At 40.7% G+C, this 20723-nt stretch overlaps 2 protein-coding genes across 2 annotated transcripts; one reads left to right on the forward strand and one right to left on the reverse strand.

The window, feature by feature from the left end:
• On the reverse strand, positions 1-3507 carry LOC116699288 (inner ear-specific collagen). The gene is made up of 5 exons (XM_032531801.1): positions 2578-3507; positions 2008-2464; positions 1494-1583; positions 1275-1346; positions 1-1107 (listed from the first exon to the last, which is right to left on the reverse strand). Exons 1-5 carry the CDS (start codon positions 2917-2919, stop codon positions 224-226), a joined length of 1845 nt encoding a protein of 614 aa, XP_032387692.1. The 5' UTR covers positions 2920-3507; the 3' UTR covers positions 1-223.
• An 8039-nt stretch (positions 3508-11546) lies between these two features.
• ppm1la (protein phosphatase, Mg2+/Mn2+ dependent, 1La) lies at positions 11547-20680 on the forward strand. Its single transcript, XM_032531521.1, has 5 exons — positions 11547-12079; positions 12112-12572; positions 15921-16095; positions 17250-17411; positions 18192-20680. The coding sequence occupies exons 2-5, from the start codon at positions 12174-12176 to the stop codon at positions 18545-18547; spliced, it is 1092 nt and encodes a 363-aa protein (XP_032387412.1). The 5' UTR covers positions 11547-12079; positions 12112-12173; the 3' UTR covers positions 18548-20680.
• Positions 20681-20723: the final 43 nt, after the last annotated feature.

Consider the following 20723-nt stretch of genomic DNA (forward strand, 5'->3'; position numbering starts at 1 on the left):
CTGAAGTGTTGCATGCAGCAATATGATCAAGCCTCATCTATCTCCAAATACAGCAAGGCAGGCAAAGCATTTGGTTTGATTAGCACGACAGCAGCGAGCAGATAGCGTAGCAGCAGCATGTAGCTGATTCACAAGATAATTTGACAGGGCAGTGGAATAGGCTGAAGGTTGCAGGGTCTACAAGAAGTTACAATCATGGCTGATCAAAGGTCAACAGTTGCAGTCACACGTTTTCCACGTCAGTAGGTTTGTTATTTGAGTCTGGGTAAAGCAAGAAGCCAGAGAAAGTGCTGTCATCCTCACTGCTGGAGTAAACTCCGTTCCAGTCTCTCAGCGTCTCCAGCCACACCTGGTCGCCTTCAGTCAGATGCATCAGCACGAGGTTGGACGCCTGATCGATGTCCTGGCCGTACAGAGAATCCCGAGTCCGCAGCTTCCGTACCCCGTTAACCACTAGGGCAGCACGCACGGGCCGGTTGCGCACGGTGATGTGGTAACTGAATAAGTAGACCCCCGGGTATGTGGCGTTGAACTTGTTGATTGTTGGGTCCCAGTGCCCCTCCCCATTGTAAAACACCTTATCAAACTTCACAGGCAGGCCGGGCGGAGGAAAGGACCGGCTGGGGAACAAGCCCACACTGAAGGCAGAGCGAATCTGCTCCACGCTCTCACCTGGTGGGCCTTTAGGGCCCCGGGGCCCACGCCCACCTTTAGCTCCCTTTTCTCCTCTCAGTCCTGCTATGCCCCTCCCTCCTGGAGGTCCTGGGGGCCCTCTGGCACCGTTATCCCCCTTCCCTCCTGGAGGCCCTGGCTCCCCTCTCTCTCCCTTGGCACCATCAGTTCCATTAACTCCTGGGGGGCCCCTCTCACCTCTCAGACCAGGGGGCCCACTCTCACCCACGTCCCCTTTCTCGCCTGGTAAACAGTCACCTATAGGTCCCTGTTCACCTTTCGGACCCTTAGTCCCAGCTAAACCAGGGGGACCCATAGGCCCCTCTGGCCCGATGCTGCCCTTAGTCCCATTCAGGCCAGGCTCTCCTCTTTCTCCTGGGTCCCCTTTCAGACTGAGGCCTCGTTCACCTTTCTCTCCTCTGGGGCCCGGATCACCTAAAGTAGGTAGAGAGGTTACATTCACATAATACATTTTTTAATTAGAATGCTTTACTTTTTTAAATGGTAATATACATTTACACAAATAATGTGTTCTTATACATATTTTAATCTAATATAATTTGGTAAGATTAAAAGAGATGACCTATTGTACATCTACACACCTTTCTCTCCTGCTTTTCCTGGGATCCCAGGTGTACCAGGAAGACCCATGGGTCCTTTATCACCTTTGTCACCTGTGGTAGTTTTGATAAATAAAGCGTAGAAAATGACATCCACAACGTGCTTATACAGGACAGCGTTTTGCAAAAAAGGAGAGAGGGATAGATGGACAGAAACGGAGATGCAATCAAAAACTCTCCTGCTGTTAAGCCCCGCTGTACCTATGTCGCCGTTGAGTCCGTTGGCTCCAGGTAGTCCTGCTGGTCCTGGAAGTCCTCTGAGTCCTGTATCTCCCTTCTCTCCTGGTAACCCTGGAAAACAGAGCAGAGTACAGTGTTTCCCTACATTTGTGGAAGACTTGGGTGCGCGAATTTGGCGAGGTGTTTAGGGGTCCTCCCTCAAGAAAATGTTATGTTTTTAAACTAAAGAAAAAACGTAATTTCACATACTTTTTGACCATTGTTATTACCATGTCGGTGTCTAAAACTTTAGAAAACGAGAGGAAATAATAAATGACACTCAAAATGCTTTAATTTAAAATTGGGGACCAACTACAATCATTAGATCTGAGAAAAGTTAACCAGTTCCACATATTCAGGTTAGGTGGTGCCCCAAAAGGCTTGGCTGCTGCACCTTAGCCTTGAAATGGCAGAATGGAAAAATGCTGGAGTATGATGGAGGACAAATATTGACTTCCAAAAGGTAATTTTTCCTGCAAAGGATAATCCATCTCACCTAGAGGGCCCCTCTCTCCTTGTGGTCCAGGTGGCCCCCTTTCTCCCATAGGCCCTACGGGGCCTTTCTCTGGCGGACAGCACTCACAGACGTTGAAGAAGCATTCATTGTAGTCAAGCGAGTAGTTTCCAAGGATGTTCCCGGGGGGCACTACGGCATTGGTGTGGAACTCAGTGGAGAACGTGTCACTGGAATATGTGGTGCTGTCTGTAGGGGACAGGGAGTAAGCGCCCGTTGTGGCCTCAGTTGTCTCGTCCGTGAGCAGGCTGCTGGAAGGGGATGGGGTTGTGGTGGTGGTCCGTCCACCGCTGCTCCCAGCTCGAGGGGGCTTCTTGGTGGTCTGAGGTTTGGGCCAGCGTGTGGTCCGTGCGCTGGAGGCCAGCATGGCCATCAGTACCGCAAGGACAGTGGTCAGGAAAACTAAGCGAACGAAAGGCATACTGAGGGCTACAATAAGCTGTGGGGGAAAAGAGTGGAAGTTTGAAGAATATAGATACAGGTGCAGTGTTTTTTTCCTATTGCACCACAGTGCGTTTTTACAATGCGTAATAAAGCGACAAGTTTGTTTACCTGAAGATGGAAATGGCGTTGACTCTTCACTCCATCCGCTCCAACTACTGATTGATGTGGGCTGCCTGCTTCCTTATATTGGCCCGGTGGCCCAAATAAAGAACAAGGGACAGAACACGGGGGGTTATTATGAGGTAGGTGGGCTGGAAAGAACAGATTATATGACTCCTGAGGGATATGAAATAAAGAAGGTTGTACACAAGGCAAGACTTTATTCTTTGTGATATGGGATAAGGCCCATGAGTGCACGCACTGCTTAAGTGTTGTTCGCACACATGTTTGCTTTGTACACAAACAGCGGAAGTATAATGTTACACACGATGATACACATTCGCAGAACATGTGTACTTACAAATACAGTATTCACACAGAGACTCGCACATTGTTGGTAGTGAATAGCATATCATATGAGAGTTGCTGGGTGTGACACCTTGTAGTGATCACGCCATTTGGCAGCACCTCAAAGCAGAAAATGGATCACCATACACCCAGTGGGAGAGGGATCAATGTCCCACAACAGACGGCGTGGCAACATTAATCCAGCCGTTCACCTCCTTGATCAACCCAAAGAGTCCAGTAGACCTCATGGAAACCGGGCCCCACTGAACCAAGCTTTACTGTACGTGTCTCAGGATGTGTGTTGGATGTAGTTTCAAACCTCTGACATTAAGGTCCTCATTGGTTGCCATGGTTCCACACAAAATCTGATGAGGCGCCATATGATACTGTGTGTGGCAAAAGAACAGATGAACAACTCAAAAAAGCAAAATGGCAGAGAAGGTCACTACAGACATTTTACACTTGCATAGCTAAGAATGTGAAAATCTCCTGACAAATTGCGTGAATCCACTACTTTTCATTGATGTGTTTTATGTAAGCTGGGCTGTAAACAAGAACTATTTGAAATACAAGAGAAAATTGTTCAGGTTCACATGTAATACCCTGAGCATCGTTTGCAATGTCATTGTAAATAAAATTCACAATCACATCATTCAAACAATTAACTGCAGTATTGCTTCCAAATGTTTGAACGTAGAAATATTGTAAACATAACATATTTTATGTTGACTGTTCACGTTTGTTTTGCCCTGTATGTTGAGCCACAAGGCAATTTTCTGTCAAGACGGAGAAAAAAGTTTTCTGATTCTAATTTGAAACAACAGTACAATGCATGGGTGTTCTTACTCCGATCCAAGGAAATCTAGTGGATACAGTGCAGCATTGTAGGTCTATTATAGGAGCGCAACAGGAAATAATGCCTGCCTGCTGCTGTCAACCTTTATAACTCATCTTCCTCATTACATATTTGTCTCTATCAACTACAACGCTTCAGAATAATTATATTTCCACTCACTCATGTACTTACATACTGTATGCACTATAATATTTATTTACAATCATATCAATATCCTTGCCTCATGTCATCTCTGCACTTTATCTAATTTTTACATTGTAAAAATGTTTTATAGTGCAATGCATTCCCACTGTAGTTGTGTTTGTATCCCTCCTTTTCAGTGTTTTTGTATTATTGTGATTGTATCCTATTGTACTGTACTTTGTATTGTATTACTGTATTAAACTGTATTTAAGGTACCTGGCTGCAAAGACATCTTAATTTCCCCAAATGATAAAGTAATCTATCTATATATACACTAAGAAATATGGTTAAATACCAGGTTGTACAAAAGTCGTGTTGAACACCTTACTCAAAATGAAAAAAATCTATTTGATTTTTATTACACATCAGAGCTTGTTTAAAAATACAGTTATTGTATACAGTGGGGGAAATAAGTATTTGACCCCTTGCTGATTTTGCAGGTTTGCCCACTTACAAAGAATGCAACGATCTATAATTTTAATCATATGTACATTCTAACAGTGAAAGACAGAATCCCAAAGAAAATTCCAGAAAATCACATCATATGAATTTATTAAAATTGATAACCATCTGATGAGGAAAAACAAGTATTTGACCCCCTGGACAAACAGCATGTTAATATTTTGTAGAAAAGCCATTATTGGCCAGCACAGACGTCAAACGGTTTTTATAGTTGGTGACAAGGTTTGTGCACATTTCGGCAGGGATGTTGGCCCACTCCTCCCTACAGACAGCCTCCAAATCATTCTGGTTCCGAGGTTGTCGCCTGGCAACTCGAATTTTAAGCTCCCTCCAAAGATTTTCAAATGGATTCAGGTCTGGAGACTGGCTAGGCCACTCCAGAACCTTGATGTGCTTCTTCTTCAGCCCCTCTTTTGTTGCTTTGGCAGTGTGCTTAGGGTCGTTGTCGTGCTGAAACACCCATTCTCGACCCATCTTCAGCTCTCTCACTGAGGGAAGGAGATGTTGGTCCAGAATTCCACGATACATGGCCCCGTCCATCCTCCCCTCAATACGATGGAGTTGTCCCGTCCCCTTGGCTGAAAAGCACCCCCAAAGCATGATGTTGCCACCACCATGCTTGACGGTGGGGATGGTGTTCTTTGGGTTGTACTCTGTGTTCTTTGCCCTCCAAACACGACGAGTTGAGTTGAGGCCAAAAAGTTCTATTTTGGTCTCATCTGACCACATCACCTTCTTCCAGGCCTCTTCTGAGTCGTCCAGGTGGTGAATGGCGAACTTCATGCGGGCCTGTACATGTTTCTTCTTGAGCAGGGGGACCTTGCGTGCGCTGCAGGATTTCAATCCATGACGGCGTAGTGTGTTACCAACCGTTTCTTTTGTAACTGTGGTCCCAGCTGCCTTCAGTTGATTCATCAGTTCCCCCCTTGTGGTTTTGGGATGATTCCTCACCGTTCGCATGATCAGGGACACCCCACGAGGCGAGATCTTGTGTGGAGGCCCAGACCGAGGGAGGTTGGCGGTGGTGTGGTGCTTCTTCCATTTCCTGATAACTGCACCGACAGTTGATCTTTTCTCTCCAAGTTGCTTTCCGATTCTCTTGTAGCCCATCCCAGCCTTGTGCAGATCTTCAATCTTGTCCCTGATGTCCGTAGAAAGCTCTTTGGTCTTGCCCGTGGTGGTGATGTTGGATGCTGGTTGTTTGAGTGTCGACAGGTGTCTTTTATACAGGTAACGAGGTGAGGCAGGTGTATTTGATGTAGATAATTGGTTGGGATTGGGGCTGTGTCTTAAAGAAAGACTAACTGGCTTGTAGGAGCCAGAATACATGCTGTTTGGTAGGGGGTCATATACTTGTTTTTCCTCATCAGATGGTTATCAATTTTTATAAATTCATATGATGTGATTTTCTGGAATTTTCTTTGGGATTCAGTCTTTTACTGTTAGAATGTACATATGATTAAAATTATAGATAGTTGCATTCTTTGTAAGTGGGCAAACCTGCAAAATCAGCAAGGGGTCAAATACTTATTTCCCCCACTGTAAGGTTTTGAAATCTAAGTTGCTGTATCAATTAACATCTTTAGATGAGTTCGTGATAAACCATGACACTTCATCACAACCAACTCTGAACTGGGCTGAAGGACAAGTTCAGCTTAATTGAACGTTATTTACTGTTTGTTTTAACTAGAAAATGCATTTCCTGCAGAAAATACCTGTGAATCCTGAAAAACTGAATTGATAAAGCTGGACTGGATTGGTGGAATACTTGCATAAGAAGAAGGTGAAGTAGTGAGAATAATTAAAAAAGCGGGATTGGTTTAAATTAGTATTAATTTCGTCAAAAATGTTAGTGTGGCAGTAGCTCAGCCTGTAGGTAGTTCCCTTATGTACTGAAATACGGATTGTGGACTGGTAGTTGGTCGTCTATATATATTTTTTTCTTCACTCTATAATAAAAAGTCATTGTATATTATGTTGAAAAAAGTGACAAAAAGTCATAGTATAGTTTATCAAAAAATGAAATAAACTAGTCATATAGTGTAGTGTTAAAAAAAAAGTGATAAAAAAGTCATAGTATCGTATGACACTGAGCCACTGTGCCTCCACATAAATTATGTTAAAAACAGTAATGATATGGTATGTTGGAAAAATAAAAACCATTAAAAAGTTATAGCATGGTATGTTAAAAAAAGTCAGAGTATAGTATGTCAACAAAAAAGTGGTGAAAAAGTCATAGTATAGTGCGTTGAAAAAAAGTGATGAAAAGTGATACTATAATATGTTGAAAAAAGTGATAAAAAAGACACAGTATAGTATGTTAAAAAAGTGATATAAAGTTATACTATAGTATGTTGAAAAAAAGTCATAGTACATCACAAAAAGTGATAAAAAAGTCACAGTATAGTATGTCGAAAATGTGATTAAAAAGTCGTACTATAGTACGTTCAAAAAGTGATAAAAAGTCACTGTACAGTTTGTCAAAAAAGTGATAAAAGTCATACTATAGTATATAACAAAATGTGATTAAAAAGTCATACTATAGTACAGTGGGGGAAATAAGTATTTGACCCCTTGCTGATTTTGCAGGTTTGCCCACTTACAAAGAATGCAACTATCTATAATTTTAATCATATGTACATTCTAACAGTAAAAGACTGAATCCCAAAGAAAATTCCAGAAAATCACATCATATGAATTTATAAAAATTGATAACCATCTGATGAGGAAAACAAGTATATGACCCCCTACCAACAGCATGTATTCTGGCTCCTACAAGCCAGTTAGTCTTTCTTTAAGACACAGCCCCAATCCCAACCAATTATCTACATCAAATACACCTGCCTCACCTCGTTACCTGTATAAAAGACACCTGTCGACACTCAAACACCAGCATCCAACATCACCACCACGGGCAAGACCAAAGAGCTTTCTACGGACATCAGGGACAAGATTGAAGATCTGCACAAGGCTGGGATGGGCTACAAGAGAATCGGAAAGCAACTTGGAGAGAAAAGATCAACTGTCGGTGCAGTTATCAGGAAATGGAAGAAGCACCACACCACCGCCAACCTCCTCGGTCTGGGCCTCCACACAAGATCTCGCCTCGTGGGGTGTCCCTGATCATGCGAACGGTGAGGAATCATCCCAAAACCACAAGGGGGGAACTGATGAATCAACTGAAGGCAGCTGGGACCACAGTTACAAAAGAAACGGTTGGTAACACACTACGCCGTCATGGATTGAAATCCTGCAGCGCACGCAAGGTCCCCCTGCTCAAGAAGAAACATGTACAGGCCCGCATGAAGTTCGCCATTCACCACCTGGACGACTCAGAAGAGGCCTGGAAGAGGTGATGTGGTCAGATGAGACCAAAATAGAACTTTTTGGCCTCAACTCAACTCGTCGTGTTTGGAGGGCAAAGAACACAGAGTACAACCCAAAGAACACCATCCCACCGTCAGCATGGTGGTGGCAACATCATGCTTTGGGGGTGCTTTTCAGCCAAGGGGACGGGACAACTCCATCGTATGAGGGAGGATGGACGGGGCCATGTATCGTGGAATTCTGGACCAACATCTCCTTCCCTCAGTGAGAGAGCTGAAGATGGGTCGAGAATGGGTTTCAGCACGACAACGACCCTAAGCACACTGCCAAAGCAACAAAAGAGGGGCTGAAGAAGAAGCACATCAGGTTCTGGAGTGGCCTAGCCAGTCTCCAGACCTGAATCCATTGAAAATCTTTGGAGGGAGCTTAAAATTCGAGTTGCCAGGCGACAACCTCGGAACCAGAATGATTTGGAGGCTGTCTGTAGGGAGGAGTGGGCCAACATCCCTGCCGAAATGTGCACAACCTTGTCACCAACTATAAAAACCGTTTGACGTCTGTGCTGGCCAATAATGGCTTTTCTACAAAATATTAACATGCTGTTTGTCCAGGGGGTCAAATACTTGTTTTTCCTCATCAGATGGTTATCAATTTTAATAAATTCATATGATGTGATTTTCTGGAATTTTCTTTGGGATTCTGTCTTTCACTGTTAGAATGTACATATGATTAAAATTATAGATCGTTGCATTCTTTGTAAGTGGGCAAACCTGCAAAATCAGCAAGGGGTCAAATACTTATTTCCCCCATTGTACATTCAAAAAGTGATACAAAGTCACTGTATAGTATGTCAAAAAAATGATAAAAGTCATACTATATAACAAAATGTGATTAAAAAGTCATAGTATAGAATGTCGAAAAAAGTGAAAAACATCACACTGTAGTATGTCGAAAAAGTCCTAATATGGTATATCAAACAAAGTTATAAAAAAGTCCCAGTATGGTATGCCAAAAAAAAAGATAAAAAGTAATACTATAGTATGTCAAAAAAAGCCATAGTATATTGAAAAAAGTGATCAAAAAGTCAAAGTATAGTAAGTCAAAAAAGTGATAAAAAATCACACTATAATTTGTCCAAAAATTTGATTAAAAAGTCATGCCATAGTATATTGAAAAAAAGTCATAGTATAGTACCAAAAAAGTGATAAAAAGTCACAGTTTAGTATATAAAAAAGTCATAGTATAGTACATTGAAAGAAAGTGATAAAAAGGCACATTATAGTATGTCGAAAGGTTATAGTATATCAAAAACGTGATAAAGAAGTCACAGTATAGTATGTCAAAAAATGGGATTAAAAAGGTATAGTATAGTACGTCAAAAATTCATAGTATGGTATATTGATAAAAGTGATTCAAAGTTATACTATAGTATGTAACAAAATGTGATTAAAAGTCATACTATAGTGTGTTAAAAAAAATTCATAGTATAGTACATAAAAAAAGTCATAAAAAGTAACAGTATGGTGTGCCAAAAAATGATAAAAAGAAATACTGTAGTGTGTCGAAAAAAAGTCACACATATTGAAAAAAGTGATAAAACAGTCATAGTACAGTATGTCTAAAAAAATGATCAAAAAGTCAAAGTATAGTATGTCAAAAAAAGTAATAAAAAGTCACACTGTAATGTGCCAAAAAATGTGATTTAAAAGTCATACAATAGTATATTGGAAAAAAAAATCATAGTTTAGTACCGAAAAAGTGATAAAAAAGTCACAGTTTAGTGTTTCCAAAAAGTCATAGTATAGTATATCGAAAAAAAAGTAATAAAAAGGCACATTATAGTATGTCAAAAAGTTATAGTGTATCAAAAAATGTGATTAAAAAGTCATGCTGTAGCATATCAAAAAAGTCATATAGTATGTCTAAAAAAGTGGTAAAATGTCATAGTATAGTACGTCAAAAATTCATATTATAGTATTTAAAAAAAAGTGATAAAAGTCACAGTTTAGTATATAAAAAGTCATAGTATAGTACATTGAAAGAAAGTAATAAAAGGCACATTATAGTATGTCAAAAGGTTATAGTATATCAAAAAAAGTGATATAGAGGTCACAGTATAGTATGTCAAAAAATGGGATTAAAAAGGTATAGTATAGTACGTCAAAAATTCATACTATGGGATATTGATAAAGTAATTCAAAGTTATACTATAGTATGTAACAAAATGTGATTAAATGTCATACTATAGTGTGTTAAAAAAGTCATAGTATAGTACATCAAAAAAAGTCATAAAAAGTCTCAGTATGGTATGCCAAAAAATGATAAAAAGTAATTCTGTAGTATGTCAAAAAAAAGTCACACATATTGAATAAAGTGATAAAACAGTCATAGTACAGTATGTCTAAAAAAGTGATCAAAAAGTCAAAGTATAGTATGTTGAAAAAAAGTAATAAAAAGTCACACTATAGTATGTCAAAAAAAGTCATACTATACAGTTGTATGTCAAAAAAGTGATAAAAGGTCATACTATAGTATGTTGAAAAAAGCGATAAAAAAGTCATAGTATAGTATTTCTAAAAAAATGTTAAAAAAGTCATAATACAGTATCTTGAAAAGTGAAAAAAGTAACATATGGTGTGTCGAAAAAAGTCATAAAAAGTCAAATAGTATGCTAGAGAAAGTATGGAAGAACATGCCAAAGGGCCAGCTCGGACTGGGAATCAAACTTTGGTAAGAGTCTGCCTAATTTCTAGTGCCACCCACTATCTCACCAAATAACTCATGTAACAGTCGTAGCATAGTTTGTAGAAAAAAGTGATACAAATGCCACACTAGATCATGTCAAAAAAAAAGATTTAAAAAGTAATAGTATAGAATGTCAACAAAAGAAATAAAAAAGTCAGACTACAGTATATAATTTTTCCCTGTGTGTGTGTGTGTGTGTGTGCGCGCGCGCGCGCTTTGTGTGACTGAATTGCCTTGTGACGTTAATGGGACTGTCAGAGATGTATTACTACAGAGAGCCACAAGGGGGCGGTGACGAGTGAAAGCAACGACTGCTGTAACAACATCTGAACAAAGGCCCAGTCTGACATTAATCACTGAGCAGTAATGATCTATATTATAATCTATAATGAGTTATTGTTGTCATTACATTATAATTTGAATTCACCACATGTTGCATGTGGGCTATTTACTTGATGTGCGTGTGTCTAGCCTACATATTATATTTTGAAGTATATTCTATTCTAGTCCTAGTTTTACATTCATATCCAGTTGGTCATAACAAGACAGAAGGGCACTAAAATGTTCCGTGATGAATGGAAGATAATATGGAGTGAAAATGTATCTAGTTTCTTTTATTTATTTTTTATTTTTTTGGGGGGGGCGGGGCGCATTTCCGCCTTTAATGGCCAGGACAGCTGAGATAGGAGAGAGCGAGAGAGAGAAGCCATGCGGGAAATCGAACCCTGGACCTCAGCGTCGGGGTATAAACCTCTGTGTGCACCCGCTCTACCACCCTACCAACCCGGCCACAAATGTGTTTCTAGTTGTGATATCAGTATGATATGTAATGACATCATCATTTCATTCCTGCAGCTGCGCGCGCTTGTCAGCTCCCACTAACATCAGAAGAATGAGCCAGTGACAAGCTGGCCACTAGAAAAAAATCTACTTCTGCTAACTACTTTCAAAATAAAGCCCCGGCTTTAAAACCATCCATTGTTCACTGGGACCAGCGCCGTCTCGTGTTTTGCTTTGTTAACACAACCACATATGACTTCCGGGACACCTGTCTTATTCTCACTCTCCTTTTGTGGTTTAACACAACTCCAAAAATGGAGGTGTGTGTGTGTGTGTTAAAAAAAAAAAAATGCGGAGACTGAATAGACACAGGCTATCCGAGAGAAGACACGGGGTCAGCGGCGGAAAGGAGGACATCGTCGGCTCTCGCCCCCCGGTGACTCCCATGTCTCTTGTCGGGGTGGGTCTAACCCAAAATATTCGTCATCCTACAATGGGCTGTGAGAGATCTCAACTCGGAGAATCCTCTCGCAGCTGTACAGCCGAAGATAGGACCAAGACATCGGATCGAGTCGATGACCGTGGCCTGTCTTCTTTTGTTCTGCGCCTCTCGGCCCGGTGTCCCGGCAGCTGCTGACTAGTCTGCCGTGCTTTGCGCAAATGCGGTCGGCGTAGAGAAGACAGTCCTCCGAGGAGCATTACTTTCAATGTTGAAATCCAGCCTTTGTCAGTCAGCGTAGTATCCCAGTGAATCGATTTCTTATAGTTCCGCTGAGCGGATGGAGTGAATTGAGCCAAAAGAGAGAGAGAGAGAGAGTGTGTGTGTGCGTGTGTGTGTGTGTGAGAGAGAGAGAGAGAGAGAGAGAGAGAGAGAGAGAGACGGACTGCAGTTCTGTTGCGTGTGATGATAGGAGACACAATGACGCTCTTGTCTCTTCTGGGTCGGATTATGCGTTATTTTCTCCTCAGGCCTGAGACATTGTTTCTGTTGTGCATCAGTCTGGCGCTGTGGAGTTATTTCTTTCACACGGACGAGGTGAAAACCATCGTCAAGTCCAGCCGGGACGCCGTGAAAATGGTGAAAGGGAAAGTGGCGGAGATGATGCAGAATGACCGGCTGGGGGGCCTCAGTGTCTTGGACGCAGAGTTCTCCAAAACCTGGGATTTCAAGAATAACAACGTAGCCGTGTACTCCATTCAGGGGAGGCGAGATCACATGGAGGACCGCTTCGAGGTGCTCACCGACATCACCAACAAGAGCCACCCGTCCATATTCGGGATATTTGACGGTCACGGTGGAGAGGTAGGACTCGGAGGGACAGGGTACGCAGGCCGGTGTAATCACTGGGCTTGTTTGGACTCAGACCCAAAGATCTGCTGCTGCAGTCGAGTTCGCATCATTTGGATTCAGAGCAGGTCGAGACAGGCTGGAAGATCGCAAACAATAGATTAGTATGTGCTGCTTTTTAGGCTACTCAATAAAACCTGTTCTAAATCCATACATCATTTATATAGATTTATCATATAATGAGATAGAAAATAGGCTAACACTAGGACAAGGCCAACTCTCGGTTTAGCACCATTTCAGTGAGTTGTTTTTGGGGCACAGACATGCCACTTGACTTCCTCACTGTGTGTGTGTGTGTGTGTGTGTGTTTCCATATCTCAGGATGATGTTTGTGCATTGATCCATTGACACTGTCATAGCTGAGTCCAATGTCAGAGTGACCCGTTCTTATTTAGTAGGAACAACATATGACTACTGACAAAAAAAAAGGAGGGAACAAAAAAACAAACTGACATGAACACATAGATTCAAAAAAGAAGAAAACCTTAGAGGAAAGAAAGAGTAAAAATGAGGGAGAACGAGTGAGAGATGTCAGGACAGACGGGAAAAGTAAATATTTGTATATGAGACAGGAATAGAAGGGGCAATCCAGATAGGTAAACACACTCCTCTGTCGGTTGGTTCCCTCTCTATAGTCAACTCTTGCAACCAAGTAGCAAACTACCTGTTTGCAACCTTGCAAACAGGTAGTGTACTGAGTATGTTTTCTCTAATCAAATGAGTGAAAATGCAGATTGTCAGACAGAGGGGTGAATGGGAATGACTTGACACTAAACCGGCAGGAGAACATTTGAATTAAGAGAATGTGAGAGATATGATAAAAGTACTAGTATGCTTCACCATGCCAGTCATCTTTAAGTTATATATACTACTTTGTACACAGAGCCTGAAAGGTGTTTTTTCGGAATATTCTTAGATATTCTTAGATTAGTCCAACTAGAACTGAACTCAAATTAGAAACCAACCTTAGTTGCAGCTGCAGGGACTTTCTTTACTCAAAACTAAAACATCTCATGCAGTCAAGGAAGACCTCAGAAACCCAAAGAATGGGGGAGTCATTTCTTAAGAAAAAATGTCATCACCGGCCTCTCAAATGTGAATTTTTACTGTTTTTCTCAGACAAAAAAAAGCATCCCGAAGATGTTACTGTGGGAAATTGTGATGGACTAGTTGTTGTTCGACTCACTATAGATTTGCTTTCAATCTAAAAATCTGTTCTTATGTCTCAATAATGAAGAAACAACAATAGGCGATGTGAAACAGGAAGACTGGGCTCTAAATTATAAACGCAAGCAGCATCATTAGGTGAAATCTGTCGTACACTGGAACCTCTGGGGACCAGGGTGGGGGTGTGACAGATGGTGCCCAGGACATATGGTTTATAGGCAGCCATGAGAAACCAGTGACCCTCGGCAACACAGGGGAATGGAGGAAAGAGACAAAACCTAACACACACACACACACACCACACACACACACACACACACACACACACACACACACACACACAAAGTGTTCCCAGTCCAAAACCTAAGCACTAACAAGTAAGACATGAGTCTAATGCTCATGCTGGGAAAGCATGTGTTTACCTGGGACTCTCAATGCTAATGTTTTCAGTATATTTTACTGCATGCGTGGATCTCCTAGGGCATTTATGTGCTGTGCATTTTCATGCAGTTTGGCACAACTGTAAACACAAACTCACACAAACCTCCCCAATACTAAATGAAGCCTTGCCGCCAAACCAAATATGGCCCGATAGAAAAGGCTGTCTCTGCCAGTGCAGTGTGTTCTGGCTCTGAAAATATGCAGGACATTGCAGGATATTTCTCAAACGCTTCACTGTTTTCCTTCTTTTTTTTTTTCTGTATTTTTATCGAGATGGTAAGTTATGGCCCGGAATTATAAAAGTCAGCACAAGCAGCTGCTCCCCTTTTGCCGTGATTTACTGAGACTATTTGCTGTTGAAGCAGGAACTTTTGACTAGGTAGCAGGTTTTCATACTGCTTTGCTGCATAAGATTGAATGTGTTATACGACTCGAGGGGCAAATAGGATTTAAATATAAACAGCGATGTCAATAAGAGATACAAATTGCTCAACCTGTAATATAACGTTGGTCCAACGTCTTACATTCCCCCATTGAATCCTCAGACAGTGAAGAATTTGTCTAAAACTGCACTGGCCCTGGCCTTTTTAGCTCTTTACGACATATGGAAATTTACACTTGAAGCACTTTTCCTGATCAAGGCTTACTGAGTGCTTCGCTCTCCAATTAAATAAATGAATTACACTTGTCAGTATATGGGAAAGAGAGAGGAAGAAAGGGGGGGGGGTTAGTTGGAAGAGATGGCCACACTCTAGTGATCATTAGGAATATTAAATCATGTCCAGGTCTCATTACTTTGTTGCATTTTACTCCCGATACCATTTAAGTAATGATACACATTCTCAGTAGAAGTAGCGGTTGTCAGTTTTAGTTTGCGTATGAAGAAAATGCTGCAGAGACATTTAAAGTCAAACTCTTGCGCCACATAAACTAAAATGCATGGTCATGAATGGTCATGCATGGTTAGAACATTAGAAATATGAAATATGTCATCTGTATCAACCGGGACATTAAGATTGCATTACATTTTCCCATTTCAGATTTGATGCGACAGCATTAGCATAATGGAAATCTTGGCAGAGAAAATGAGGAAGGAAGCAGATAACTAAGGGCAGGAGGAGGAGGGCAAGTGGGATGGAGAAAGAGGAGATTGTTCAATAATTCAGCTAAGAGCACGTCCTGTATGAAATGAAAAAAGCACTTCTCTAAATGAGTTGTAGACCATATTACCTGGCAACCCCAGGGGGAAAACAGTCATAACTTTGCAACATTCTTTATTCCATTCTGTTGACCTGTTAAACTGAGGAACGATCATCTGAAAATATTATATATAAAATGCAGTGCAGCGACTTACGTGAATAGAAGAAAGAAGAACATGCTTTTCTTAGCTTAATAAGTAGAAAATGAAAGCACCAAAAATAACTGTTTTGCTTTAAATACATCTATACGTTTTATACGTTAATATGTATGTATATATATATATATATATATATATAATGTATATACAGTATTGTATATTAACCTAATAAAGTTGTGATGTTGAACATGCTAGTGAAGATTTGCCTATTTAAACATTCAGACTGATTGTATTTAAAGTTGGATCTGAAAGGTGTAACTTTCTGTAGGGTTCAAGGTAACTGCTTTGGCTTTACTCATCCACATGTCTTCCTCCCTTTGTGCCCCCCTCCTCCCCAGGCTGCAGCTGACTATGTGAAGGCCCACCTGCCAGACTCCCTGAAGCAGCAGCTGCAGGCCTTTGAGAGAGAGAGGAGAGATGGTGCTCTCTCCTACGGCAGCATCCTGGAGCAGCGCATCCTCACCGTGGATCGTGAGATGCTGGACAAGCTCTCTGCAAACCACGATGAAGCAGGTCAGGGGAGTGTGTGTGTGTGTGTGTGTGTGTGTGTGTGTGTGTGTGTGTGTGTGTGTGTAGAAAAGAAGAGCTGTTTTGCGAAATGAAAATAATCAGCGAAAGTATTTAGTGAAAATACACCTCAAACTCCCACACACATTTATGAAGGCGTATCCTTTTGGTGCACTTTACATGTATTGTAATACAGTTTAATCCAAAACATTTGCATGAAATATTTAACACCCTGGCCCTGGTTAAAGTAGAGAAGTTGAAATTACTTCTTCAAGTTCTCGTCTCTTTCAGCATCCACGCCCTCTGCCTCTTACAGGACATGGCGTGTCACAACACCTCAGTGATCACACTAAATCTCACAATTTCCTGTATCATATCCTCTCAGCACAGGTTCCCTCTATTTACACTTATAGTAATATAAGCATAACTGCTGAGTTGTAACATTATGCTGCATTTATATTATGCTGCAGTTGATACTCTTTGCTCTGATGTAAAATTCAGAGCTACGGACCACATTGATCTGTTGGTGGCATTTGATACATCTACCTCAAGAAGCGGTTGTTTTTGGCCCATTGTTTTTCAGTGTTGATTGGTTTGGTGGCAGTCTGACATTGTGTCAATTCAGCATATGACACATTTATGACTCTCTCTCTCTCTCTCTCTCTCTCATCCCTATAAATCACTGTGTTTCTTATAGTGTGGAACATCAAAGGAAATATAATAGTGACAGATACTATCATACCAGAGATCTCTTGACCGTTTAATTCCTAGAGATATATTATACTGACATTTTGGACTTTGTCCAAGAATGTTGTGAGTCTCATTGTTATCTTTGCCTTTTACTGCCTCTGTATAACATCCCAAACCTTAACCAATTATTGACTTTCTATCTCTTTTATTTGCTCTCAACAGCTGCCGTAAGCAACACTTGTTTTGTTTTGTGTGCTAAATGTAATCTGGCACAAATACTTGCAAATACCTGTTACGGATCATTTTTAACTTGCAACGTAGGATACCAAAAAAATGTGGTCAACCCCCTAGCCTCTGTTATTGTTTCAAATAAACACGCAACCAGATTTGATTCAGAATTGTTGTAGCATTTACTTAAAACGTATTTCTCAGCTCTCATTTTTGTCTTTCTCTTCTATATATCCGTGCAGGAACGACATGTCTTGTGGCGCTGCTGTCAGACAGAGAGCTCACAGTGGCTAACGTCGGAGACTCTCGTGGTGTGTTGTGTGACAAAGACGGGAACGCTGTTGCACTATCACACGACCACAAGCCGTACCAGCTCAAAGAGCGCAAGAGGATCAAGAGGGCAGGTAGATGATGAGAGAAACAACCGTGTAGTATACATCCCATACTGAATTTACCTGCACTGCACTCTTATGTGGATGAATGTAGGCTCCTTGGACGCCATCTGTGGGTGTGTTTAGGAACAGCATCGTGTTAAACAAAGCACAGATTTAGATTCAGATTTAGATGAAATAGACACCTAAGCTGTGTGATTAAAGGATTTTTAAAGGTGAGCTCTGCCTATCAAGTTATCACAAATCTTTCCAGTATTTATAACAGCTTTTTCCAGCTCAGTCTAGTTTTCTGCCACTTCTGTCCAGTGATGGAATGTAACTAAGTACATTTACTCAAGGACTGTACATAAGTACACATGTAAGGTACTTTACTTGACTCCTTTCTTTCTGTGCCACTCTCTCTAAATTCTACTCAACTACATTTCAGAGAGACGTATTGTTCTTTTTACATTAATCTGACAGCTTTAGTTACTTGAGTTACTTTACAAATTAAGATTTTTGCACATAAAACACATGCAATGTGTAAAATACAATGTTTTATTATAAATGTAATGTCCAGCTGAAATGATTGGCCGATTAAACAGTTATTTTACTTTAAAATACTTTAAGTACATTTTCCTGATGATACTTACATACTTTTACTTAATTAACATTTTCAATGCAGGACTTAGAGTATTTTTCAGTGTGGTATTTGTACTTTTACTTAAAGCACTTATACTTCTTCAAGTATTTCCATATTAACAGATCATAAACTGGGCCTAACCTTTGTTGTTCTTATTTCTTCACTTCCAGGAGGTTTCATCAGTTTTAATGGATCCTGGAGAGTCCAGGGAATCCTGGCCATGTCCCGCTCTCTAGGGGACTACCCGCTGAAGAACCTCAACGTAGTCATCCCCGACCCCGACATCATGACCTTTGACATGGACAAGCTCCAACCGGAGTTCATGATCCTGGCATCTGATGGCCTGTGGGACGCTTTCAGCAACGAGGAGGCCATTCGGTTTGTCCGCGAGCGGCTAGACGAGCCTCACTTTGGCGCCAAGAGCATCGTCCTCCAGTCTTTCTACCGCGGCTGCCCCGACAACATCACTGTCATGGTGGTGAAGTTCAAAAGTGGAGCTGGGGGGAGCAGCAAGGCGGGGGAGTAGGTCAGGCTCAAGTTTAGGGATCATATTGCGATCAATGTTATCAATGATTTTCCACATCAGGACCGGAGGAAGTTAAAGGTTACTGAGAACTGTACAAGTGCACGCACACACACACAGACATACGCACACATGTAAAAACACGTGTCAAATTAGGGTTTTGTTTCGTTTGTAGGTTTCTGATTGAGATAAGGGCATTCAAACACAATACAGACATCATAACCATGTGCAAACTTAATAACGAATACATGAAAAAATACTGAAGTTCTCCAACAGTGGAGATGCATAAACACAGCGTTTTCCGAGCAGCAGGGGATACTTTCTCTTAACCAGCACACTTTAGACTGTGATTACTACTGTATACCGTTAATGCACATGAATGGTACAGCTCCACTGGAGGCTTCAACTAGTGCCTATTCAAAAACTACTGTGCAACCACAGGAAGCTATTGAAAATGTATTTGCTAAAACACCACCCTGCTTGCTGCTTTTTAATGATGCTCTCAAGTAATGTATGTGTCTGTTACATTTTTTATGGGGATAATGTCAAACATAAAAAGACTCCAGTGGATCCATACCTTTATTTAACTTGAAGTAATGCTGCACCTAAAATCTAACTTTTGAGTATCAACTGCTGGCCGCCTGTAGACTTAAATGGTAGCTGTTAACCATCTGTAGTTTCACCCTCTGGCTGCAGGCAGCTGTGAACAGTGTCACAATACTCAATCACAATTCTGCTACTACTCTGTGGGTTGGAGTTCATTAAACATTTAGGTACGGACACATCTATAAATAAAAGAGTACTGTCTTAAGTTCAAGCAGACACACAATTGCAAACTGTAAATGGTTAAGCAGGAAACTAAAGAATTGAGATGGAATATGAAAAGTGGACACAAGAGTAATTTGAATTACAAAAAAACTTACATTTAAAAGTTTTTTTTAAATCAATGGGTTTCCATTTTAAAATGCAATTACTAATTTATCATTTAAAGATGGAATAAGAAATTAAATTAGTAATTGGCATTTCTTTTTACTTTGAGTTTTTTAGGGATTTTAATGTAGAGTAACTTAACAACTTATAACTTTATTTTTATTTTTAAGTAGACCAATTTATGGATGGGACTGTTTGCAGCAGCCAACCAGCAAAATAATGAATGAACCAATGAATGTGCTGGAGGGGGGCTCCTCAGGCCACTTTTGTTCTTGAAGGCTGAAACTGCTAAATTTACTTCCGCTTTTTGAGTAAACCAAAGGTTAGTGATACTCAGAAGTTATATTTTAGGTTGTAGTATTTCTTTCTTCATACATACAACACATGCACACAGACACACAATCAGTTATGTCAAAAATTGCACTTTTCAAATGTTTATTTTTTTGGAATGGTGAATTGTTACATATATACTGTATGTCCTCAGTAATACAAGAGGGTTTTAATGTATGTACAACCTGATTTACTTGCTGACCTTAACCTCTTGGCGGAACTAATGTAAGCTGTTCAATCAAAGTTGTTTTACACCATCTGTATCAGGGCATGTGCTTCGGCTTATCCATGTTCATGAACAAAGTACTCACATACAGTACGTATCCATTGACACAATGTTGGCTGCCTTTTGACCTGAAAGCACGAAACAGGAGGTGCAACAGACTTCCACACCTCTTCTACCAGGAGAAACCGGCGCATGGTGAACTGCACAGCCGGAATGCTAGTAGCTAGTGACATGATATGCTCCTGAAGCAATACAACTGGTGTCATCAACAGCAACAACCTGTCAAGGAAGGTTACAGTAAACCAGACGTATACCTTTTGTGTTCAACTATGTTTTACAACTGTTGCATGACCTTTGCATCAATTGAGAGAAGTCTTTTTTTTTATTTAAGGTTTTACCTAATGCCTTATTTGTTGTTGATTTTTTTTGGGGGGGGGTGTCTGGCGGTTTGCCAAATCAATATACTGTACATTAATTTTTTGTCCTTCTGTACATGACCAGAAGTTTACAAAAAAGGACCCATCCCTTTAATTTGAAAAGCTGTCAATGATTCACACATGGTGAGCAGATGCACAGTGTAAAAAGAAAAAGCAGTGTAAAACAATTCTGTATGCAAACTATCAGTATTAAACAAACTCTTTCATCTGGAATGTGTTTCCCCCCCCTTCAGTCTTTATTATCTCAGAGCCAGCT

Source organism: Etheostoma spectabile, chromosome 12 (assembly GCF_008692095.1).
Source record: "Etheostoma spectabile isolate EspeVRDwgs_2016 chromosome 12, UIUC_Espe_1.0, whole genome shotgun sequence".
NCBI lineage: Eukaryota > Metazoa > Chordata > Actinopteri > Perciformes > Percidae > Etheostoma > Etheostoma spectabile.

Coding starts and splice junctions, on each gene's coding strand:
- LOC116699288 (XM_032531801.1), bottom strand. CDS start 2,919: ATGTTCTGCGAATGTGTATCATCGTGTGTAACATTATACTTCCGCTGT. Junction 2,465..2,577: donor AACGCCATTTCCATCTTCAG/GTAAACAAACTT, acceptor TTTCCCCCACAG/CTTATTGTAGCCCTCAGTAT. Junction 1,584..2,007: donor AGGAGAGAGGGGCCCTCTAG/GTGAGATGGATT, acceptor TCTGTTTTCCAG/GGTTACCAGGAGAGAAGGGA.
- ppm1la (XM_032531521.1), top strand. CDS start 12,174: ATGATAGGAGACACAATGACGCTCTTGTCTCTTCTGGGTCGGATTATG. Junction 16,096..17,249: donor TGCAAACCACGATGAAGCAG/GTCAGGGGAGTG, acceptor ATATCCGTGCAG/GAACGACATGTCTTGTGGCG. Junction 17,412..18,191: donor CAAGAGGATCAAGAGGGCAG/GTAGATGATGAG, acceptor CTTCACTTCCAG/GAGGTTTCATCAGTTTTAAT.